Below are 21,901 nucleotides of genomic sequence, written 5' to 3' on the forward strand. Positions count from 1 at the left end.
ATGACAGTGCTAGATGGACTGTACAAACACGGGTATGTTGACTGGTATAACGTGATGCTAGGTGTAACACAAGGTTGACAAATAAAGCAAAATATGTCTAAATACGCATTTTAATCCTGGTCGCAAGAAAACTACTATTACTACTATGACAAAAATTTTTATTACATAATGTAATACAAATCTATTGAGAGATGTTGCATAATCCAGGGATAATATTGTGAAACAGTCCCTACACGTAAATAACTCACAGTAGTGGCTGTGTGCCTTTTACATGGGTGTGTGCTTTGTAGTTTCTTGACTGCGCGACTCACTACCGTGAGTCTTGATATATATCCTAAAACAAAAATAGCCTTGGGGCTGTAAAAAAGGGCACTGCCAAGCAAAGTAGGATCAATCAAACAAGCTTATTCAACATGACTGGTAAGAACAAGGACTGATATCAAGTTGCGGCCAAGTAGATTGGAATATTACCATGATCAAACTGTAAAACAACTGGTAAGAACCAGAGGCGTAGGAAGCACGGGTGCACGCATCCCCACAAATTTGTATGCGCATGCCACAAAGTTATTAAAATAGATCACGTGATCAGACAAAAGGGATTCTGTGACGGTCACGATGACGATTATTACCTCGATGATTCCGATGTTGCAGCTCGCCATTGGTTCACTAGTGCGATTTTTTGATTCAGAAGTATAGAAAATGATGAATTCACAATCTAACACGATGTCATGTGTCTCCCATGAAGAGATGAATAAGATTGGAGTACAAGATTGCAACTAACATATTCCAGTTATAGAGTTTATGGAAATGATGAAGGCGAAGGTGATGACACAGCAAACACCGCTTAATGACATAGCAAACACTGCTAGTAGCAGTAATCTGCACAAAAACAGCCAAGCTGTGAAAAAAGGTGCGGCCATAAAAAACCTGGGTGAAAAAAGTTGTGAAATCAAGGGTGGCAGCCATGTTATGCTAATAAATTTTAATAATGCATAGCGCAGATATCAGTTGTTTTTGTAATTGCAAGTTCCAAAGCCAGCGTATATGGTTGGCCTTGATAATTCCTTTGATCTTTTCCCCCTTTACTCTACAGGAATCATCAAAGTCTACGTGGCAAATGAAAATTAATAACTGAAATAAGATAATTTTTTTGAAGGCATGTATATCTTTTTTTAATTTTACTTTTATCCCTAGGGTTATATACCAGCACCCTTTGCCACCACCCCTAGCACTAAAGATGTTAGAAGTGCTAGACAAACTGGTGCTCCTAGTGAAAGTGGCAGACAGCCCTAATGTGTAATCTAGCTCCTCTCAAACAAATATAGCGCAGTGTAACATAGAATAACTAATCCTGCAACACAGCCATAACATCACAGACTCCTTCTGAAGAGACAAGGAAAGAAAGTCTTCTGTAAAATACAGCAGCAGCACGATCAATACCACCACTGCACCAAATGTTGAAAATACAAGTAAGGTAAAGAACCCATCTCATTTCCATAGTACTACCTGTTGTTCATAGTTGCGTTGTTTCTCATGTTCAAAACATCGATAAAGTGAGGATACTTGGGTACCACAATATGAAGGTGCATTAGCATTAATAAACACTTTGACATCAAAAATGCCTTCCATGGCTTACCGGCCTCCCCAGAATCCTGAAGCAGAAGTGTCCATCCTCACCCATTTCACAAAGACACGTATATCCCAATGATAGCTGGACAGGTTCGACTCAAATTAGGAATGAAAGATACCCTATCCTGAGGAAGCTTCCATAACAGAAATGGTTATCGATTACACCAATCAAGACTATGGAGCAACAGATACATAAAACGGTGATTTGTGATTCCATAAAACGAATATGTCACCCACCCAGCCGCATCAGCTGTACTTGGCCACATGAAACACTTGGTATAGGCTTTTTTCATAATTTTTGTAGTAGCTACTCTAATAGAGCACACATTTTTTTTCTGAGCGCTTCAATACAACGCATATAGAATGTTCTAGAATTTCCACTGATAGATCTACACGTTCTATGAATTACATATTATGTTGATGAACTTTCATTTATAAAGCAGAAATAAATTAAGGTGAGCAGCCAAGATAGCAGTGATTCAGTGGTTAAGGATGCAGGTGTTAGATACGTATGGAGGTCTCTAGTTTGAACTCTGGTAAAAAATTTTCCGACACTTTTGTGCACCTTTTTACCCCGCGGTGACTGCTCTATTAGAATATCTCGATCCGCAATTTTAGACATGGTTGGAGATTTTGTAGTAACTCTATGACTGTTAGTGCGATTTCTTTCAAAACATAAAAGTTTTGCACTACGATAGTTACTTCATGTACAGACCGATTTTCAAGTTATTCTGTCATGCGGTTTACCCTGGAGTCGTGACAACAAATCGCCTTAGGAATTTTTTAAAAATTGCGCATAACTCCTTTGTTTTTTGTCTGATCTGTACCAAAATTGGACTGTAAATGTACAGTATTACACTCTTACTGCCATCCAAATTTTAAGTAAATCGACCAAAGTACGCGCGAGTTATTACGATTTTTCTAAACTGTGCAAGACGAAAAAGAAGGTGACTGCTCTATATTGGAATATTTCGATCCCGCAATTTTACACATGGTTAAAGATTTTGTTATAACTATATGATTGTTAGTGCGATTTCTTTCAAATCACAAAAGATTTGCACTACTATAGTTACTCCATGTACAAACCGATTTTCAAGGTATTCTGCAAAGCGGTTTACGCTGGAGGCGCGACAACAAATCGCCTTTGGAATTTTGAAAAATCGTGCATAACTCCTTTGTTCTCTGATCTGTATCAAAATTGGACTCTACATGTATAATATTACACTCTTACTGCCATCTAAAGTTTACGTAAATTGACCAAAGCACGCGCGAGTTATTACGATTTTTCTAAGTGTGCGAAGAAGAAAAAGATTATAAAGAAGAAAAATACGAAGAAAATAAGACGAACTTTGAAGACACGTACCTCAGTAATAGATAGGTGGATTCACCTCAAATTTGGAATGGGAAGTACTCTATCCCGAGGGAATTTCCACAGCAAAAATGGTTAATTTCCTTTTAGCCATTATCGAGCTATGAATGCGTGAAAAACGGCATTTTCTTGGTTCTGTAAAATACACACTTGTCTGTCACGTGCCCGAACTTTATTTATTTATTTATTTATTTATTATCAATTTTTCCAAAGAAGGGTTCCACAAAAGGCTAGTTAGCCTGTACTAGGTGGTCCCCAACACAGAACATACATACATATACACATACAGAGCATACATACATACACAGAACATACATACATATACACAATCAAAACAAACTGGCTGTACTTAGCCGCACGACACACTATCGTGTGTCTTGATAATGTGGATAATATTGAATAAGAAGTGTGTAGTTGTGTGTCAGTACCCAAGTACGTGTGTTGGGTGTACCCCTCCTCCCTGTTTATTAATGGTAGCTGTTACAGTTACAACAACAGAGAGATCCTTCTCTAATGTACAAAGTGTTAAGTAGTCTGGTAGTCATGTTAACTGAACAACTTTTAATGCATCTGCTTCAGAACAGAATTGATGATTTAAATGTTAAAGCATTTACATTTAGCTAACACTAGGAAATATATATAAGTGATATGTTACTATAAATAACGATTTTTGTATAATTCGGCAAAGGCCATTCTTCCATTCTAGAGTATACACAAAATATAATCTAATCCAAAACAGCCAAGCTGTAAAAAACAGTGCGGCCCTCAAAAAGGCTATGGTGAAAAAAGATGTGAAATCCAAGGTGGCGGCCAAGAAATGGCTGTGATGGTAGGTTAATGGTAAAAATTTTAATAACAGCAATTTAGATGAATTTTGTGCCACTTACAAAATTCACCTAAATTGCCGTTATTAAAATTTTTACCATTAACCCACCATCACAGCCATTTCTTGGCTGCCACCTTGGATTTCACATCTTTTTTCACCATAGCCTTTTTGAGGGCTGCACTGTTTTTTACAGCTTGGCTGTTTTGGATTAGATTTCATTTCTTTTTGTATTTGTATACCCCAAAGCCGGCCTATGGCCGGCTTTGGGACTTTTTTAACCTGTCTTTTTTTCTTTACCACAGGAAGAAGAAAAGATGAAGCAGATGTACTTTAAATATTTCTGATTTAAATCAGTAAATGTACAAATTATATATATATAATACATATATTTATTATAGAACATGGTGGTTTCTTTGTAACTGAACACTCTACAAGGTGACTTCTTCTTGCTGCTCTCTCTACAGGGTGAATTGTTTGTAGCTGAACAATCTACAAGGTAACTTCTTCTAGCTGATCTCTTTACATGGTGATTTGTTTGTAGCTAAACTATCTACAAGGTAACTTCTTCTAGCTGATCTCTCTACAGGGTGATTTGTTTGTAGCTGAATTCTGTGCAGGTGATTTGTTTGCAGCTGAGGTCTTTACAGAATAGTTTCTTTGTAGCTGAACGCTCTACAAGGCAAGTTCTTCTAACTGATCTTTCTACAGGGAAATTTGTTTGTGGCTGAATTTTCTACAGGGTGATTTCTTTGCAACTGAACTCTCTACATGGTGGTTTCTTTATAGCTGTACTCTCTACAAGGTAATTTCTTCTAGCTGATCTCTCTACAGGGAGATTTGTTTGTAGCTGAACTCTCTACATGATGGTTTCTTTGTAGCTGAACTCTCTACAAGGTATCTTCTTCTAGTTGATATTTCTACAGGGTGATTTGTTTGTAGCTGAACTCTCTACAAGGAATCTTCTTCTAGCTGAACTCTCTACAGGTGATTTATTTGCAGCTGAACTCTCTACATGATGGTTTCTTTGTAGCTGAACTCTCTACAAGGTAACTTCTTCTAGCTGATCTTTCCACAGGGTGATTTGTTTGTAGCTGAACTCTCTACAAGGAAACTTCTTCTAGCTGATCTCTCTACAGAGAGATTTGTTTGTAGCTGAACTCTCTACAGGTGATTTGTTTGCAGCTGAACTCTCTACATGATGGTTTCTTTGTAGCTGAACTCTCTACAAGGTAACTTCTTTTAGCTGATGTCTCTACAAGGTCACTAGTTTGTAGCTGAACTCTCTACATGATGGTTTCTTTGTAACTGAATTCTCTACAAGGTAACTTCTTCTAGCTGATCTTTCCACAGGGTGATTTGTTTGTAGCTGAACTCTCTACAAGGAAACTTCTTCTAGCTGATCTCTCTACAGGGAGATTTGTTTGTAGCTGAACTCTCTACAGGTGATTTGTTTGCAGCTGAACTCTCTACATGATGGTTTCTTTGTAGCTGAACTCTCTACAAGGAATCTTCTTCTAGCTGATCTCTCTACAGGGAGATTTGTTTGTAGCTGAACTCTCTACATGATGGTTTCTTTGTAGCTGAACTCTCTACAAGGTATCTTCTTCTAGTTGATATTTCTACAGGGTGATTTGTTTGTAGCTGAACTCTCTACAAGGAATCTTCTTCTAGCTGAACTCTCTACAGGTGATTTATTTGCAGCTGAACTCTCTACATGATGGTTTCTTTGTAGCTGAACTCTCTACAAGGTAACTTCTTCTAGCTGATCTTTCCACAGGGTGATTTGTTTGTAGCTGAACTCTCTACAAGGAAACTTCTTCTAGCTGATCTCTCTACAGAGAGATTTGTTTGTAGCTGAACTCTCTACAGGTGATTTGTTTGCAGCTGAACTCTCTACATGATGGTTTCTTTGTAGCTGAACTCTCTACAAGGTAACTTCTTTTAGCTGATGTCTCTACAAGGTCACTAGTTTGTAGCTGAACTCTCTACATGATGGTTTCTTTGTAACTGAATTCTCTACAAGGTAACTTCTTCTAGCTGATCTTTCCACAGGGTGATTTGTTTGTAGCTGAACTCTCTACAAGGAAACTTCTTCTAGCTGATCTCTCTACAGGGAGATTTGTTTGTAGCTGAACTCTCTACAGGTGATTTGTTTGCAGCTGAACTCTCTACATGATGGTTTCTTTGTAGCTGAACTCTCTACAAGGTAGTTTCTTTGTAGCTGAACTCTACAAGATGATATCTTCTAGCTGAACTATCTCTTTCCATACTTGCATGAGCTCCCTACAAGATAACTTCTTCTAGCTGATCTCTATACAGGTTACTTGTTTCTAGCTGACCTCTTGAATTCTCTTTAGGGTGACTGCTCTATTAGGGTGACTGCTCTATTAGAGTATCTCGATCTCGCACTTGCTGCACCAAGTTGGATTTCGTGTTATAACTCCGTGGCTTTAAGTCTGATTCTTCTACACCATTGAAGAGCCTTTCTAAGATGATAACTCCATGTGTACAGCGATTTTCAAAGCATTACCCCAAGCGGTTTATCTGGTAGGCGTGGCAAGCAGTCGTTTTTTATTAGCTAATCTCGATTGCGTAATTGTTATATACTGTTGGTTTTTCGTTGTATCTTCCTGGTTTTTGACTCGATTTCTTTCAAACCACAAAAGGTTTGAGGTTCAATAGTTAACCCATTCACCCACCGATTTTCAGCTTCTTCCCATACGCGGTTTACCCTGTAGGCGTGACAACATATTGGTGTTATTTTTCGTGCATAATCGATCATAACTCCTTTCCTGTGTATCGTATTCTAGCCAAAGTTGGTACAGAGATGCGCCTTTATACCCCCCTTCTGTGTGCCAAATTTCAAGGCAATCGGATATGGAGTTCGAGTTTTATAGCAGGTTTTGTAAGTGTGCGAAAAGAGGAAGAAAAATAAGAAGAAAAAAACGAAGAAACTAAGCCAATATTTGAAGTCGCATATCTCGGGAACGCTTGAAGCGATTTCGCTCAAATTTGGAATGTGGAGTGCTGAAGTTGGAGGGAGTGTCCACAGCAAAAATCGTCTTGTTTCACCAAGCTAGCACAGAGCTACGAAGGTGCGAAAATTGCGTTTTCTTTCTTCCTGTCAATATACTTACAGGTGTTGCGCGCCGGCTTCTTGGGCCGCACGACACACTACCGTGTGTCTTGATACATACTGAGACATTTATACCAGTACAATTGCATGTTAATTGTAATACAATGTTATATAGGGTTTTAATCCATATTTAGGTAGCTCCTGTGCTATGTGCATGTATGTGATCATTGTTTTGTCCTTAAATATGTTATTTCTAATGATTTTGAGCCATACAATTGTGAAAATGTTGTCAGCGTCTCCCTGCGGGTGAGTTCACCTTCCACCTCAGCACCCCTGCCTGAAATATCTTCCTACACCTCTGGTAAGAACAAGGACTGATATTAAGTTGCGGCCAGTATTACCCATTCTCTTTGCATCTAGCTATAGCTATATAATAAAACTAGAGCAAATACACATGCAACTGTTATTAAATTGTCATTTGGCCACTTTTTAAAATCACACACTACAATAAAGTGGCCAAATGATAATTTAATAACAGTTGCATGTGTATTTGCTCTAGTTTTATTATATAGCTATAGCTAGATGCAAAAAGAATGGGTAATACTGCATTCACTTGGCCACAACTTCATATCAGTATTTGTTCTTACCAATCATGTCGAATAAGCTTGTTTGATTGATCCTACTTTGCTTGGCAGCGCCCTTTTTTACAGCCCCAAGGCTGTTTTTGTTTTAGGATATCACACATTTTTGTCACTGAGCAAGACAAAAAATTAATACATAAAGCTAATAGTTTCATACAAGCCACCTTTGGATATCACAACAGCTTCAACAGTTAGTGTATGTATTGCATCATAGCTTGGGACATGAAGTGGCAAAACCAAAGAAAAAACCAAAGAAGGCAGTTTGGTACAAGTAGGCAAGTACTTGTCGGTGTTGCAACCACAATGGGGTATGGCTTCTATAGGTACCATTAAAACCAGCAGTAAACAGATTGAGTAAAGGCCATTCCCAGCACGTAAGAATGTGCCTTAAACTTCTTATTATACTGGATTGTCCCTTGAACAAAGCTGTAGCTATTATGGGCTGCATTACTGCTACTTCAGACCCATTATTAAATAACAACTGAAGAACAAACACTTACAAGAATAGCACACAATAGCAAGTTCATTGAGTTCACTACACTGATCATGTTCATCTAGCGTTGACGCTTACGGCTGAATATGCACTGAGTTCACCAACTGTAAATTAACACTACTGTAATTTGAGATGTCTTAAATTTAAGATAGGGTTCTAAAAGACCACAAAATTAATCAGCAATTAGTGTAGGCGACGTTATTATCCTATGAGCGCACTTATGAAAATTAACTCACCACTTCCCAGAAAAACGGAAGGTCATAATTGAGCAAAACTACTCCATATGTTTAATTACATATCAAAGAGTGTCTCATGAAGTGCCAGAGTGAATGAATCAAACTTTGAGAAAATCGCTTATGGTGACTCTCGCAAGAGAGGTGGAGTTCCAAGATTTGTACTGAAGAAACTTAACTAGCCAAAGAACTTGTGATAGTAATTCCAAGGCTGTGAAACTATCACAGTCTAAGATATGAGTCAAAATATGAGCGGCTTGCGCTAACGAATATGCAAAGGAGAAGAATACGACGTTTTCAGCAAAATTTCATGCGGTGTCACTAAAATATAACAGGGATTACTAACTTAGTAATACATTTATATAACAATATACCAAAGGTTTTGTTGTATTGTGAGGTTTTTTTACAAAAGAATAGTTTAAAGATAGGTTTTAGGTGTGCGCTGTATTAGAGTTAGTCGTTCGTGTAATAACTCATGGTAGTCGCGCGCCCTACTTTCCTTAGCCGCACGACTCACTACCATGAGCCCTGACATACATACATACATACATACATACATACATACATACATACATACATACATACATACATACATACATACATACATACATACATACATACATACATACATACATACATACATACATACATACATACATACATACATACATACATACATACATACATACATACATACATACATACATACATACATACATACATACATACATACATTACATACATACATACATACATACATACATACATACATACATACATACACACACACACACACACACACACACACACACATACATACATACATACATACATACATACATACATGTAATGGTTATACCATGGCAACGAGGGCCGCAGGACTGAGTGCGAGTGTATATATCAGGCAAAGCACGAGTGCCCATGATATAACTAATATGTGCCACATGGGTTAATCACCTACACGTGTGGAAACTGCTGGCATGCTTCATGAGTGCATTTATATCGGGATATGTGCAGTTTGATAGTGGGCACTGGAAATAACACAAGAATAAGGCATTGCTGTGCTAAGAGTTCAAACTTACATGTAATGACACGAGCACACGAAAAGTTTGATTGTAGGTTTATACAGTAAGTAAGGAAACACAAGACATGGAAACCCGACTTGATAATGATGATTTAATGCTGTTATACTCACTATATTAGCCATGAATAAATTACAGTCGCACATAAATGTACCAATACACCACCAATGGATTGATCTATTTAGTGTGATGTGTAACATCAAGACACAGGACATCACAACACGACTTGACAACAATGGTTTAATGCTGTTATAAGTGCTTCCAGGTGTTTAGTATTACAAATTATATCCACGAATAAAAGGAACTCTTCAGCATGCTTTGAGAATAGGACTAAAAAACTTAATCCCACAATCGATCTCAAGATGTGTGACTATAATGGCACAAGGAGATAGCAAGGGACATCAAAGAAATGTGAGGATTTCTTGGAATGGGTTAACGTGATATACACACACCTAACTGTGCAATATCTTGAGTTAACGAGATGTATGTACACTGAACTGTACAATATAGTCTTGAATTAACGAGATATATGCACTGTTTACAGTGCGTATATCTTGTTAACTTTCCTGAACCAGTGCAATATGTGATATGCACTGGCTTTGCTTTGATCTCAGGTGTGAAAGTGATACATATATATACCACACCTGTGGTTGAGATCAAAAGAATCATGCTGTGGTATATAACTGATATACCACGACACACTGTGGTATATTTGTGATATACCACGCTTTGTGGCTACGCTTACCACATATGGTACATTCTGCGAAATCCTTATCTAACCTGGTAAACAAGTCTCTAATAACGAGTGCCAAGAATTCAGCAAGGAGAAGGATTTTCGATGAACTCTTGTCTCCTTCACTAACTCTTGTCTCTGTGTCTCCTTCACTAATCACGGGTAGATGGGCATGGCACTACTAAAGAGTCTAAAATGTCAAGGATTTCTACTGATTTCGATCTTCAACAGGTGCTTCATCTACTGGGGTGTGAATATAACAGTTATAACACGATTACTCGGGTTAACTATAAAATAAATATAAATATATATATATATATATATATATGTACACTCGTGAAGCATTCCTGCAGTTTCCCACACTTGCAGGTGAGTCACCCATGCGGGCCCTCATGCTCGTGCATATATTTCAGGCAAATCACTCATTCCACTTGGGTGATTCACCTGTAAGTGTGGGAAACTGCAAGAATGCTTCCCGAGTGCATTTATATGGAACCATGTGAATTTTGATTGTGGATAACAACGTAAAAGCAATGACAAGGCATTGCTGAGAGGCCAAATGTAAGTGTATCGATACGAGCATGCAGATCGCTTTGATTGTGGGTACACAATTAAACACAGGAAGCCCAAATATGAGCTGAGAATCTCATAATGAAGCTTAAGTGCACTATAAAGTAGTTACTATACTAGCCATGAATAAACTAAAGTAGTGAATATGTTTATAGCACTATAATGGCCTAGTCATTACTATGGGTGTGTGACATCCCACCAGGTGTCAAAACAGCAATATAAAAACATTCAAGTGCACTAAAGTACTTATTTTACTAGCCATGAATAAACCAAAATAATGAATATGTATACACTAATGTGAATTTTGATCATGGATAATGAAGTAAGAATAATCTAATCCAAAACAGCCAAGTTGTAAAAAAGAATGTGGCCTTTAAAAGGTTATGGTGAAAAAGATGTGAAATCCAAGGTGGCGGCCAAGAAATGGCTGTGATGGTAGGTTAATGATAAAAATTTTAATAACGACAATCCAGGTGAATTTTGTGCCAAGACCAAGTGGCACCAAATTCACCTGAATTGTCATTATTAAAATTTTTACCGTTACCCTACCATCACAGCCATTTCTTGGCCACCACCTTGGATTTCACATCTTTTTTCATCATAGCCTTTTTGAGGGCCGCACTCTTTTTTTACAGTTTGGCTGTTTTGGATTAGATTTCACTTCTAATTGTATTTGTATACCCCAAAGCCTATGGCCGACTTTGGGGCTTTTTAACCTATTTTTTTTCTTTACCACAGGAAGAAGAAAAAGATGAAGAAGATTTAAATAGTTTAACTATTTCTGATTTTATCAGTGAATGAACAAATTATATATATAATACATAATATTATTACATATCAATTATTCTCTACGGATAACTTGTTTGCAGCTGATCTCTCTACTGGGTGACTTGAAATGTAACTGAAGTCTCTACAGGGTGATTTGCTTGTAGATGAACTCTCTACAGGATTCTCTCTATAGGGTGACTTGTGTCTAGCTGAACTCTCTGCAGGGTTATCTGTTTGTAGTTGAACTCTCTATAGGGTGATTTGTTTGTAACTGAACACTACAGGGTGATTTTGTTTGTAGCTGAACTCTCTACAAGGTTATTTGTTTCTAGCTGATCTCTCTACAGGGTGACTTGTTTCTAACTGATCTCTCCTTTTTTCTAGCCGATCTCTCTACAGGGTAACTTGTTTACACAGTAGCTGATCTCTCTACAGGGTTACTTTGTCTGGCTTATCTCTCTAAAGGGTGATTTGTTTTTGTAACTGAACTGAACTCTCTATAGGTCACTGGTTTCTAGCTGATCTCTCTACAGGGTGACTTGTTTGTAGTTGAACTATCTGCAGGGTGATTTGTTCGTATCTGAATTCTCTACAGGGTGATCCTTCTAGCTGATCTCTCTACAGGATGACTTATTGTTAGTAGCTAAACTATCTGCAGGGTGAATTGTTTCTAGCTGATCTCTCTACAGGGTGAATTGTTTCTAGCTGAACTCTCTACAGGGTGGTATGTTTGCAGCTGAACTCTCTACATGGTGGTTTCTTTGTAGCTGAACTCTCTACAAGGTGACTTCTTCTAGCTGAATTCTCTACAGGGTGATCTTTTCGTAGCTGAACTCTCTACAAGGTAACATCTTCTAGCTGATCTCTCTACAGGATGAATTGCTTGCAGCTGAACTCTCTACAGGGTGATTTGTTTGTAGTTGATCTCTATACAGGTTATGTGTTTCTAGCTGATCTCTTCAATTCTCTTTGGGGTGACTGCTCTATTAGGATGACTGCACTATTAGAGTATCTTGATCTCACACTTGCTACACCAATTCATGTTATAACTCTGTGGCTTTAAGTTTGATTCTTCTACACCATTGAAGAGCCTTTCTAAGATGATTACTCCATCTGTACAGCGATTTTCAAAGCATTATTGCAAGTGGTTTTTCTGATAGTGTGGCAAGTAGTCGTTTTTTATTAGCTAATCTCGATTGCATAGTTGTTACACACTGTTGATTTTTTCATTGTATCTTCATGGTTTTTAGCTCGATTTCTTTCAAACCACAAAATATTTGAGGTTCAATCAATAGTTAACCTATTCACCCACCGATTTTCAGCTTCTTCACATAAGCAGTTTACCCTGTAGGCGTGACAACATATTGGTGTTATTTTTCATGAATAATCGCTGATAACTCTTTTCCTGTTTATTGTATTCCAGCCAATGTTGGTACCAAGATGCGCCTTTATACCTCCCTTCAATGCGCCAAATTTCAAGGTAATCGGATATGGAGTTCACGTTATATAGCAGTTTTTGTAAGTGTGCGAAAAGAGGAAGAAAAATAACCAGAAAAAAAAACCAAGAAACTAAGCCAATTTTTGAAGTCAAATATCTCGGGAACGCTTGAGCGATTTCGCTCAAATTTGGTATGTGGAGTACTGAAGTTGGCAGGCGTGCATGTCCATAGCAAATATCGTCTTGTTTCATCAAGGCAGCACAGAGCTACGGAGGTGCGAAAATTGCGTTTTCTTCTTTCCTGTCGATATACTCACGGGTGTTGCATGCTGGCTTCTTGGGCCGCACAACCGCACACTACCATGTGTCTTGATATGAAAAAAAATTAATTTCAATGCTAATTAGTAACAAGCAAAGTAGCACCATTTCTGGATATGCTTTAGCTGCCTGTTATACACAGCCCTATATTCAAATGGAGAACAGTACATGAAACTTGCCCACAATTAATTGCTTACTTCAACTGTTGGAAGCATGGTATGAAAATATGGACAATTCCTGTTTTATTCTTGTATCAAGACTGGCAGTGTGTCATGTGCCCAAGAAAGCCGGCACACCACACCGTGAGTATACCGACAGGAAGAAAGAAAACAGCATATTCATGTGTGCATAGCTCCATGGCAAAGTGTACCGTTTTTACATTATACTTGTAGGGTAGACCACAGGACAAATTTGATTAAATTCACACCAGCCATTTGTGAGATATGGGCATTTATAGTTTCAGTTTAATTTCTTCTTAAGCCGTAGGGGGCTTTAATTATTTTCGCACACTTTGTAAAAATTCCTATAAAACACAAACATGTAACTCGATTGCGTTGATTATGGCACAAATGAAGAACATATAAAGATGAAGTCATGTACCAACTTTGCCATGAATAGATATCCAAGGAATTATGAACGTTTATTAAGATCAAACTTCAGTCATGGCTACAGGGTAAACCAAGTATGGGAAAAAATTAAAAATTAGTGTGTACATAGGCTGATCTTCATAGCAGTGCTTTTGATGGTTTGAAAAGTAATAGAGTTACAGCTATAAAGTTATTAACAAAAACCAACCAAATGTAAAATCATGGGATCAAGATACTCTAATAGAGCAGTCACCACATGGTAAAAAAGTGCACAAAAACACCCACATTCCTAACCAATGAACTGCTGCTATCTACCTCACTTAATTTCTGTTTTATAAATGAAATTTTTATGTAATTTTTATAGATCAACCAATAGAAGAGAACATTCAGTCTATGTATGTTCTATCAGAAGTCCTCAAAAAATGTGTACTCTATTAGAGTATTAATTACCAATATTGAAGTAAAGTTCTACCAATGGAAATTCTAGGTTGTTCTACAATATTCAATGTATGAAGCCCACAAAAATGTGCACTCTGTTAGAGTATTACCAAACATTGAAGTAAAGCATGCAATTTTATAAGTCTGTCTTCAATACTTATTATTGTGTCTGTATAACAAAGAAAAATCAAACCTCAAAGTCAGTCATAGGCTGATTTTGGGCCCTTATAAAGTTAAAAAAAAAAGTTAAATCCACACAAAAACAGCCAAGCTGTAAAAAAATGGTGCAGCCTTACAAAACCTGGGTAAAAAAGTTGCAAAATCAAAGGTGGTGGCTAAGAAATGGATGCAATGATGATAGTTAATAATTTATTAGCATTAACATTATTGCAGCCATTTCTTGGCTGCCACCTTTGATTTTGCAACTTTTTTCACCAATGTTCACACAATTTTTTTGCAGCTTGACTGTTTTAGTGTAGTATATGCAGTGGCGGATCTAGAAATTTTCAGAGGGGTTTCAGATTCCACTTGACTTCAGAACTTCGGCCTAGCTGTAAGTCGAAGACAAAAAAAAAAAAAAGGTCATAACCTGCTGTTGAACGTCATAATTGTAATTTCAAAGGCAAAATTATGAAGTTTTGCCAGTAGAAAGTTCTGCTATAACACACTATGTATAACTTGTCACGGCCACACGATGACTCATCAATAAATTTGGGGCATGCACTATTTTCAGAGGGGGTTTCAGCTGAAACCATTGCAACCCCCCTGTATCCGCCACTCATATGATAGACAACATATGAAGCCATTGACACACTTCTCATGAACAAACTGACACCTTGCAGTGAAAGTACAAACAAAGGAGGAAAAAGGTAACCCCATATGCATGATGTACATTTCAGTATGCCAAAAGGCACGTGTTGGGCAAAGAAGATGCCTAACAGTAAAAAAATCTAGTCTGCCGTGATATCATTCAGGCAGTAAATTAGTCAGCAGAAAACTTGGCTAAATAAAAACTAGTATAATAAAAAAAAATTAATTTAAAAATGAAATAGGTATCCAAGTGATAAAAAGTAGTGACACAAGAGATAAATGATGGTATTACAGCATAACTGTGTGAGAAAATCCCTACATTGGCATGTTATAATAATTATTATGACATAATAATTATTCATACTATAATAATTATTTTGTAAATAGGAATTCTCCCACCGAGCTTGCTTGGCTTTTTGTACAGCTATACACCTGTATCTCAATTCAGCCTCTAGCCTACTAAGACTGAGGCATGGTCTATTTTCACTGTGCTTATAAATACAGCTAAACCAATAAGGGGAGTGGTCATCATGTTTAAATAGATTGTTAAGAGGTGTGGTCTCGGTGCTTGATTGTTACTAATCAACCAAGATCATTAATGGGCATGGCCTCAAACTTATTGTTAAGTTACAGACATCTACTGGGTGTCCAGTACCTTTTACAGTAGCATAAATAATTTTGTAGTATCTAAGTATGCTAAGGGAAAATTAATGCCTCAATGTGGCTTCGTTTCACGAAGAAGAAAACGACCAGCCTGATTGAAGGTAAAAGGAAAGACAGGGTGCAGAGGGCACGTATTTGTTGGAACACCAAAAGGCACATCCCACTGGTGAGTTACTTTGTTAGGCCTGTGCACAGCGCAACTGGAAGCATATACGGATATATACAAAACAGTCATTTTCAGACGTATACGGAGAATATACAGACAAATACAGAGACGGAGCAAGATGGCAGGCCGTGTACAGGTGTATAGCTTGCCAATGAACGACGTTACATATACGTGAACGCCTTCTTCTGTTCACATAATTGTGGTCAAGACTGACTGCATTGTGTGAAACGTCGTCAGGGGCGAATCGCTATTGTGACAAAGAACCAGCCGCAGCTACTGATTGACTGACGCTCGAGTGGCAGTATGGTGCAGCCTAAGTACAGATGGTAGAAGTGACTGATGTTTCGAGTGAGTACTAGTTTGTATGTACAAATATAACAGCAGTTAGCCGCCGTCCTTGTCGAGCTACCAGCGGCCCAACGGGAAGGAAGAACTGGTTTTGCCCACTCTTGGGTAACTCAGGCGCCCTTGTTCGCTTGTCCCTTTTATTCTTTTAGTCAATGGGTCGGGAAAAGAGAATGAACAACGGATGAAAAATGCGGCTAGCTACACTCAGGAAGAAACAAACAGTATCATGTAGCTACAGTCTCGGTGGACATGGAACAGACAGATCGTATGTTAGTTATAATTATTTTCAGTTTGTATGAATTTGGTTAGGCAATATGAATTCCTAGCCACTCTTTACAAACTTTAGTCAGAGAGATTCTTTGTGATGTACGAAATATCAGAATCATGTTATTAGTAAATTTGATTCAAGGTGCAAACGTTAGTAGATTCTTGATGGTAGATATTTAGTAGTGGCCCAACACCGCTTCACATAGTAAAACATCTGTTTTTTTGCTGACCCAATGACAAAACAGTGCTCTAGCTGTAGACCAGTTGCTCACCGCCAATCCATATATGGCAGCATACTTCATCTGTTGTCTGAAGAGAAAGTGGCATGACCACAACAGACTAGTAGAGTCAATCCAATGGTCCCAGCATAGAATCTGGGCTGGCCTGATTTCTGTGGTCCTGGAACAGAGGTGTAAAACTCCGAGTGGGTCAATGAAGGTGAATCCATGGCAGAATTAAATTTTGTTGAGTCAGTCTGGCAATGCTCACCCCTTCAAAAAGAACAACAGGAGCTTGCACACATGCAGTGGTATGCACGGGATTGCTTGAGTGTGGGATTGTAAAGGGTCATTCCTTACACGTACTCATAAAACTGTCAATACGCTTTACCTACCAGTTCTACTCGTCTGGTCTCTTGCGTGGGCATTCTGTGGGATGCTTTGTATCTGTGGGAGCTGGTGCAATGTATTAAGAGACCCATCTGTATCAGATGAGTCCCATACAAATATTAATTATTGTGATATTCCTGTAGTGTGCTTTATTTTAAATCTCTGTACCATGTTATTATAAAGTGGTCAGCTAGTTATTAATATAATAACTACGGTTACAGACAAAAGTATAACTGTTGCATCTTTGTCTCATCTCTCTTGGGTGTGATGCATGTGACTGGCCTAGCCCAAGCCCAAGACAACATGTGGCCATATATACCCCTTAGCTTTGTGTGCTAATAGTATTGGCAAGAATAAATAGTAATTTACTGTAGGTATTAGTATGAATTTTACTTGTGTATACCATGTCCTGTGTACAATATCCTCTACGTATATAGCTGCATGTGGTTCTCAAGAATGCCAAAATTGTGACACAGGCAATTTTAACTCTTAGGAAGGACGTTGGTGAGCTGTGAAGTCAGATGACCAACATGCATGAAATTGCAGTAAGGGAAAGTCCATGCAGTGAGCCATCACCAATCAGTGTTATATCACAAGTTTTTAATTTACAACAACTTCATAAATATTATAGGTTTTTTGACTGTTATATTCAATTACTTGCTAACGATTTACTCAAGATGAGAAAGAAAGCTGATGACTATTTTCTTAAGTTGTAATTTTGTCTTATATCTCTAATTCTGTTCATAGAGCAGCACATCGACACTATGACACCAGCGTTTACAGCGTCAACCATGAAGGAGTGAATGAATCGCACAAACAGTTAAAAAAGAGGTGCACATAAACTACAGATAGTCAGATACTGTAATATGCAAGCTGTATTATGTTGACTGCATGCATATGTCCTTTCATAGAAGAATTACATGCGGGACATGGACCTAAGAGAAGAGGGACGATGAAAGTAATCAGGTGTTACACGTCCTACTAACCACTGTGGAGATCTGACAGTATGTGTATATGTGTACCCTATAATAATTGGTGACTGTGCACTTATGCAATATAGACTTTGGACTGCCTACATTTTTGAAATAATAAAGCATTGAAGGAAAGTGGATATTGTCTACTCCTTTGTAAACTCTGTATGATGTACCTACTTGGGTGATTCAGTAAGTTATTTGTGCTGCACTGACCCTGTGATTCTAGCAATCTTGAATCTTCAAGGTGCACAAGGGCTGAATATCACAGCGTGGTACGTGGCGCACTTCAAGAGCAGTTAGTTTGAGAGATACCGATGTGAGTAGAGTTATACTGTATAGTTTTGCTAATTTTTATCTGATGCACTACAGCAGTCCCATCAATGACTCCACAAGTTCAATGCACCTACTCACCTTGAAACTGGCGTTGGTAAGTATATTTACAACATGCGAAGTACGAACATTAATGTTAACTATTTGCAGATGAAGAAATGATGTGATTGTTCTCAGTATGAAGAAAGCAAGGATTGCGGGTTCTTGCTACACAGCTCATGCAGTGATGATCAGGCAGAACAGTTATAACTGAAAACTCATTGACTATGAGGTTGTTTTACCTTTTTTTTCTTTTTTTTCCAGTTTCATTATTGTACAACTGTACTTTGTTTTGGCTCACGTGAAATAGCAACAATAAATCAAAAGCGACGTCATTAATTAAAAGGGTATTTTGGAAGGGATATGGGCCGTTTTGAGGGCAAGGTATGGGCCTAGCAGAAGCGTATACAGCCGTATAGAGGATAGTATGCAGCCGTATTGAGGTATGTGTGACTCTGTGTGGGTCTATAATACGATTATACTCGTGACATACAGAGGTGCCATCTAAGTTAAGAGTCCAGATTCGGGACAGACTGATCTATACGTTTGGGTTGACGCTACGCGTATGTAATCAGTCTTTGTTTATATACGTGTTGTAGACGCTGCTATACTGATCAGTCTATGCCTCTCGTTGCGCTGTGGTGGTCAAGCAGGCTCGCAGGCAGACAGGTGAAATTTTGAGTTTAAGTATTTTTTTTTTTAAATCCTATATCCGGCTACCTGAGTTTTCTTGTTTTTAATGCTGTATTTGATGTTAAATGGACTAGTGAAGGTGATTTTGTTGCATAAAATGTTTCTAGGATGATTTTAAAGATGGTAGTTAAGGCAGCCATATGTCATTTTAGGGGGATCCCTATACTTAAACAGTACTACTGTACTTGTACTGTTTGATATAGTAAAAAGGGCTGAAACAATAATGGTTTCTTAGTATTTGAGTACTCTCTAACCATGATCGGGTACTCATGAATACTTGCTTCTTTTAGTCTTAACCATGTGACATGATATGTTTTATACTGACTTTAAGCAGCTTACACCTTTTTCAAGTAACAACAATGATACACACACTATTATATAAAGTACTGATGCTAGTGTTCCTGACAAAAAAATTAACCAATCAAACTCTACAGTCTTCTTGGTGTCATTTCAAGTAACAAATGCATCATGTGAGCTGGTCACGTGATCTGAACAAGTACTCAAGTACCAATTTTTACCTGAATACCAAAATACTTTACTAGTACTTGAGTATTTGCGGTATTCGTTTCAGCCTTAATTAAAATTTCATAGCTGCATATTGAAACCATTTCGGGTCGCACTGAAGGCGAGCTTGGATTTGATTACTCTATCTAATGATTACCATCTAGCCAGATTACAAATTAAATATAAAAGGGTAGCTATAGCTTAATTTGGTTGAATTGTAGAAAAGTGTAAACCTTAACCATTTCTACTATACAGGAATACTAGGCTTACTCACATACCTCTCCTTTGTAATGCTCCTTGAAAGCACTGTCTTGATGTTTGACTTGCAGAACTCTGTTTAACAAACTGTCATGCATGCCACTCTTATAATCATTTATCCTTACTTATGGACTTTGGCAACATTTTGCATAATACCTGCTGAGGCAGTACCAAACGCATTCATTTCTACAAGCTTAGGTGACACTCTGCTGCCATTACTTGCTTCACCATCTTCAGTGTGGAGGAAATAGTCACATCGCTGAAATCCAATACTGATAGGCTATATGTATAATTAAATGAACAAAAAGATGGCACAAATTTTATGCATAGGCTTTGCCTTGTGTAGGTCTAACACCAGTTCCTGAGTGAATGCATTATTAATATTATGCCCTTGAAAAATTAAGATAAATAATGCAAAAACAATTATCAAATTTCATCAAGTCCACATCAAAAGCTTTATTCTGTATAGTAAGTGTTTAGTTCACAACAGAAAATTTAATATTGTATTGTGTGTCTATATTCTTGTTGTAGCATAATTTCAAATTTTAGACAATATTTGATATGCTATATGTTTGAAATAAAGCTAGCAATTGCATGTGCACATTTCTGAGTAACATCAAGAGTTTATAATATTTATACAAATATTATGAACATATACACAATGGGAGTATAGGACATGTACAAGATCTAGTGGTACTTGATTTTGTGTACCATGCATGCAAAAATTGCAGTTTTGGAACAGTTACAAAGCAGAATTAACTGTATAGGAACTTATATAAAACAGAACACTGCTTCTTACTGTGAGAAAACCACAACACTAGCTACTAAAAAAGTGTAAGAACTTCAGACAGTATAATTATTATGATAGTGATGCACTAGTTTAATTGATAAATATTTGGAACCGCCAAGCACCTGTTTATCGGCCAAATCTAGCAATATCAGTATTAATATTATAGCAGATTATTTAGCCAATTAATTTTACTGACCCTGATGTTATTGTCTTCATCAAAATAAGACAAAAACAAAGCAAATTTACTGTAAAATTTTGGTAAGCATAAACATTGGATCAGTTATCAGTATCATCCATATAACTATGAATTTCAATGTTAGTTAATTGGCAAAATCTCTTTATCAGTGCATCACTAGTATGATAATGGTATTCGTGTGCACAACTGCTTTTTACAAATGTTACCTGCTGTTTTGTCCAGTCAATTTTATTGTACACTTCAATCAATCTCTTTATGTAATCATCATGCTTCATCATGCTGAAATATGATGCAACAGTTCATTTCTTATTCATGTACTGTGTATGTGATGCATACATGCTTTATATAAATGCTTACTAAGTTTAGTATATGTATGTTTGTCTGTGTGTATGTACTTATGTATATGTGCAGGCAATTGTGCCTTGTACAAGTACATTATAGCCCAAGATTTTACACGCAACCAGAGCTGTTTCTCTTACTCCAAGACATATTGGATCAACATACAACTCATTTTCCGGCTATAGTTTTTAGTGAAACTGTTTCTGACACATTGTAGACCTTCAGTGCTGGTCACTGTAAAGTGTTAATAATAATAATAATAATAAATAAACATGTATTATAATTCAACTCATATTGCCCAATTTTTCACTATTGCTGGTAATGGAATAACAAATGACACAATATATCGGCTGAGTGAATCATTGAATGCATGCACATACTATACATGGCCCATGCAGTTATTAGTGCTGTCCTAGTAAAATTAATACAGTAAACTAAATGCTTTTATGTTAAGATATATATATTTATAATGCACATGCTGCATTCACACTTAACATATCCCATATCTTCCTAGGTGTCCAGAGTAAAGAAGTTTTCTCTCTCGGTCACAATCACATCACTAATCCTGATGGCCAGCTGGTTAGTGGGCACACTCAATTTGGTCAGGTTATTCATCCTACCTTTAATTCTGGGCTAACACTTTGTTTTGTAGCTATATGGATGCCACCCGAGTTAAGTCTGCTGCGTAAACCTCAGTGCCAAACTGGGAAACCGA

The 21,901-nt window shown here is 37.5% G+C and overlaps 1 protein-coding gene and 1 long non-coding RNA gene across 14 annotated transcripts in view; one reads left to right on the plus strand and one right to left on the minus strand.

The window, feature by feature from the left end:
- LOC136248272 (glutathione synthetase-like) overlaps window positions 1-21,901 on the minus strand; it is a 63,578-nt gene that overhangs the window by 40,889 nt on the left and 788 nt on the right. Inside the window, exons 2-4 of the mRNA XM_066040071.1 lie at window positions 21,054-21,126; window positions 19,987-20,141; window positions 19,882-19,936 (exon numbers count right to left, since the gene is read on the minus strand). Coding sequence (XP_065896143.1) covers window positions 19,882-19,936; window positions 19,987-20,141; window positions 21,054-21,126 — 283 coding nt within the window. The remainder of the gene's footprint in view (window positions 1-19,881; window positions 19,937-19,986; window positions 20,142-21,053; window positions 21,127-21,901) is intronic.
- Window positions 15,809-18,736, plus strand: LOC136250933 (uncharacterized). Of its 13 annotated transcripts, none has more exons than XR_010698838.1 (8): window positions 15,809-16,188; window positions 16,338-16,457; window positions 17,557-17,894; window positions 17,975-18,067; window positions 18,124-18,226; window positions 18,282-18,353; window positions 18,407-18,464; window positions 18,518-18,736. It is a non-coding gene; the product is annotated as an uncharacterized lncRNA (long non-coding RNA). The 13 variants fall into 13 exon arrangements; XR_010698839.1 differs by having other exon boundaries at window positions 15,826-16,457; window positions 17,557-17,627; window positions 17,695-17,894; XR_010698840.1 differs by lacking the exon at window positions 16,338-16,457 and having other exon boundaries at window positions 15,827-16,188; window positions 17,557-17,627; window positions 17,695-17,894.

The sequence above is a fragment of the Dysidea avara genome, chromosome 3, assembly GCF_963678975.1.
Source record: "Dysidea avara chromosome 3, odDysAvar1.4, whole genome shotgun sequence".
In the NCBI taxonomy this organism is placed as follows: Eukaryota; Metazoa; Porifera; class Demospongiae; order Dictyoceratida; family Dysideidae; genus Dysidea; species Dysidea avara.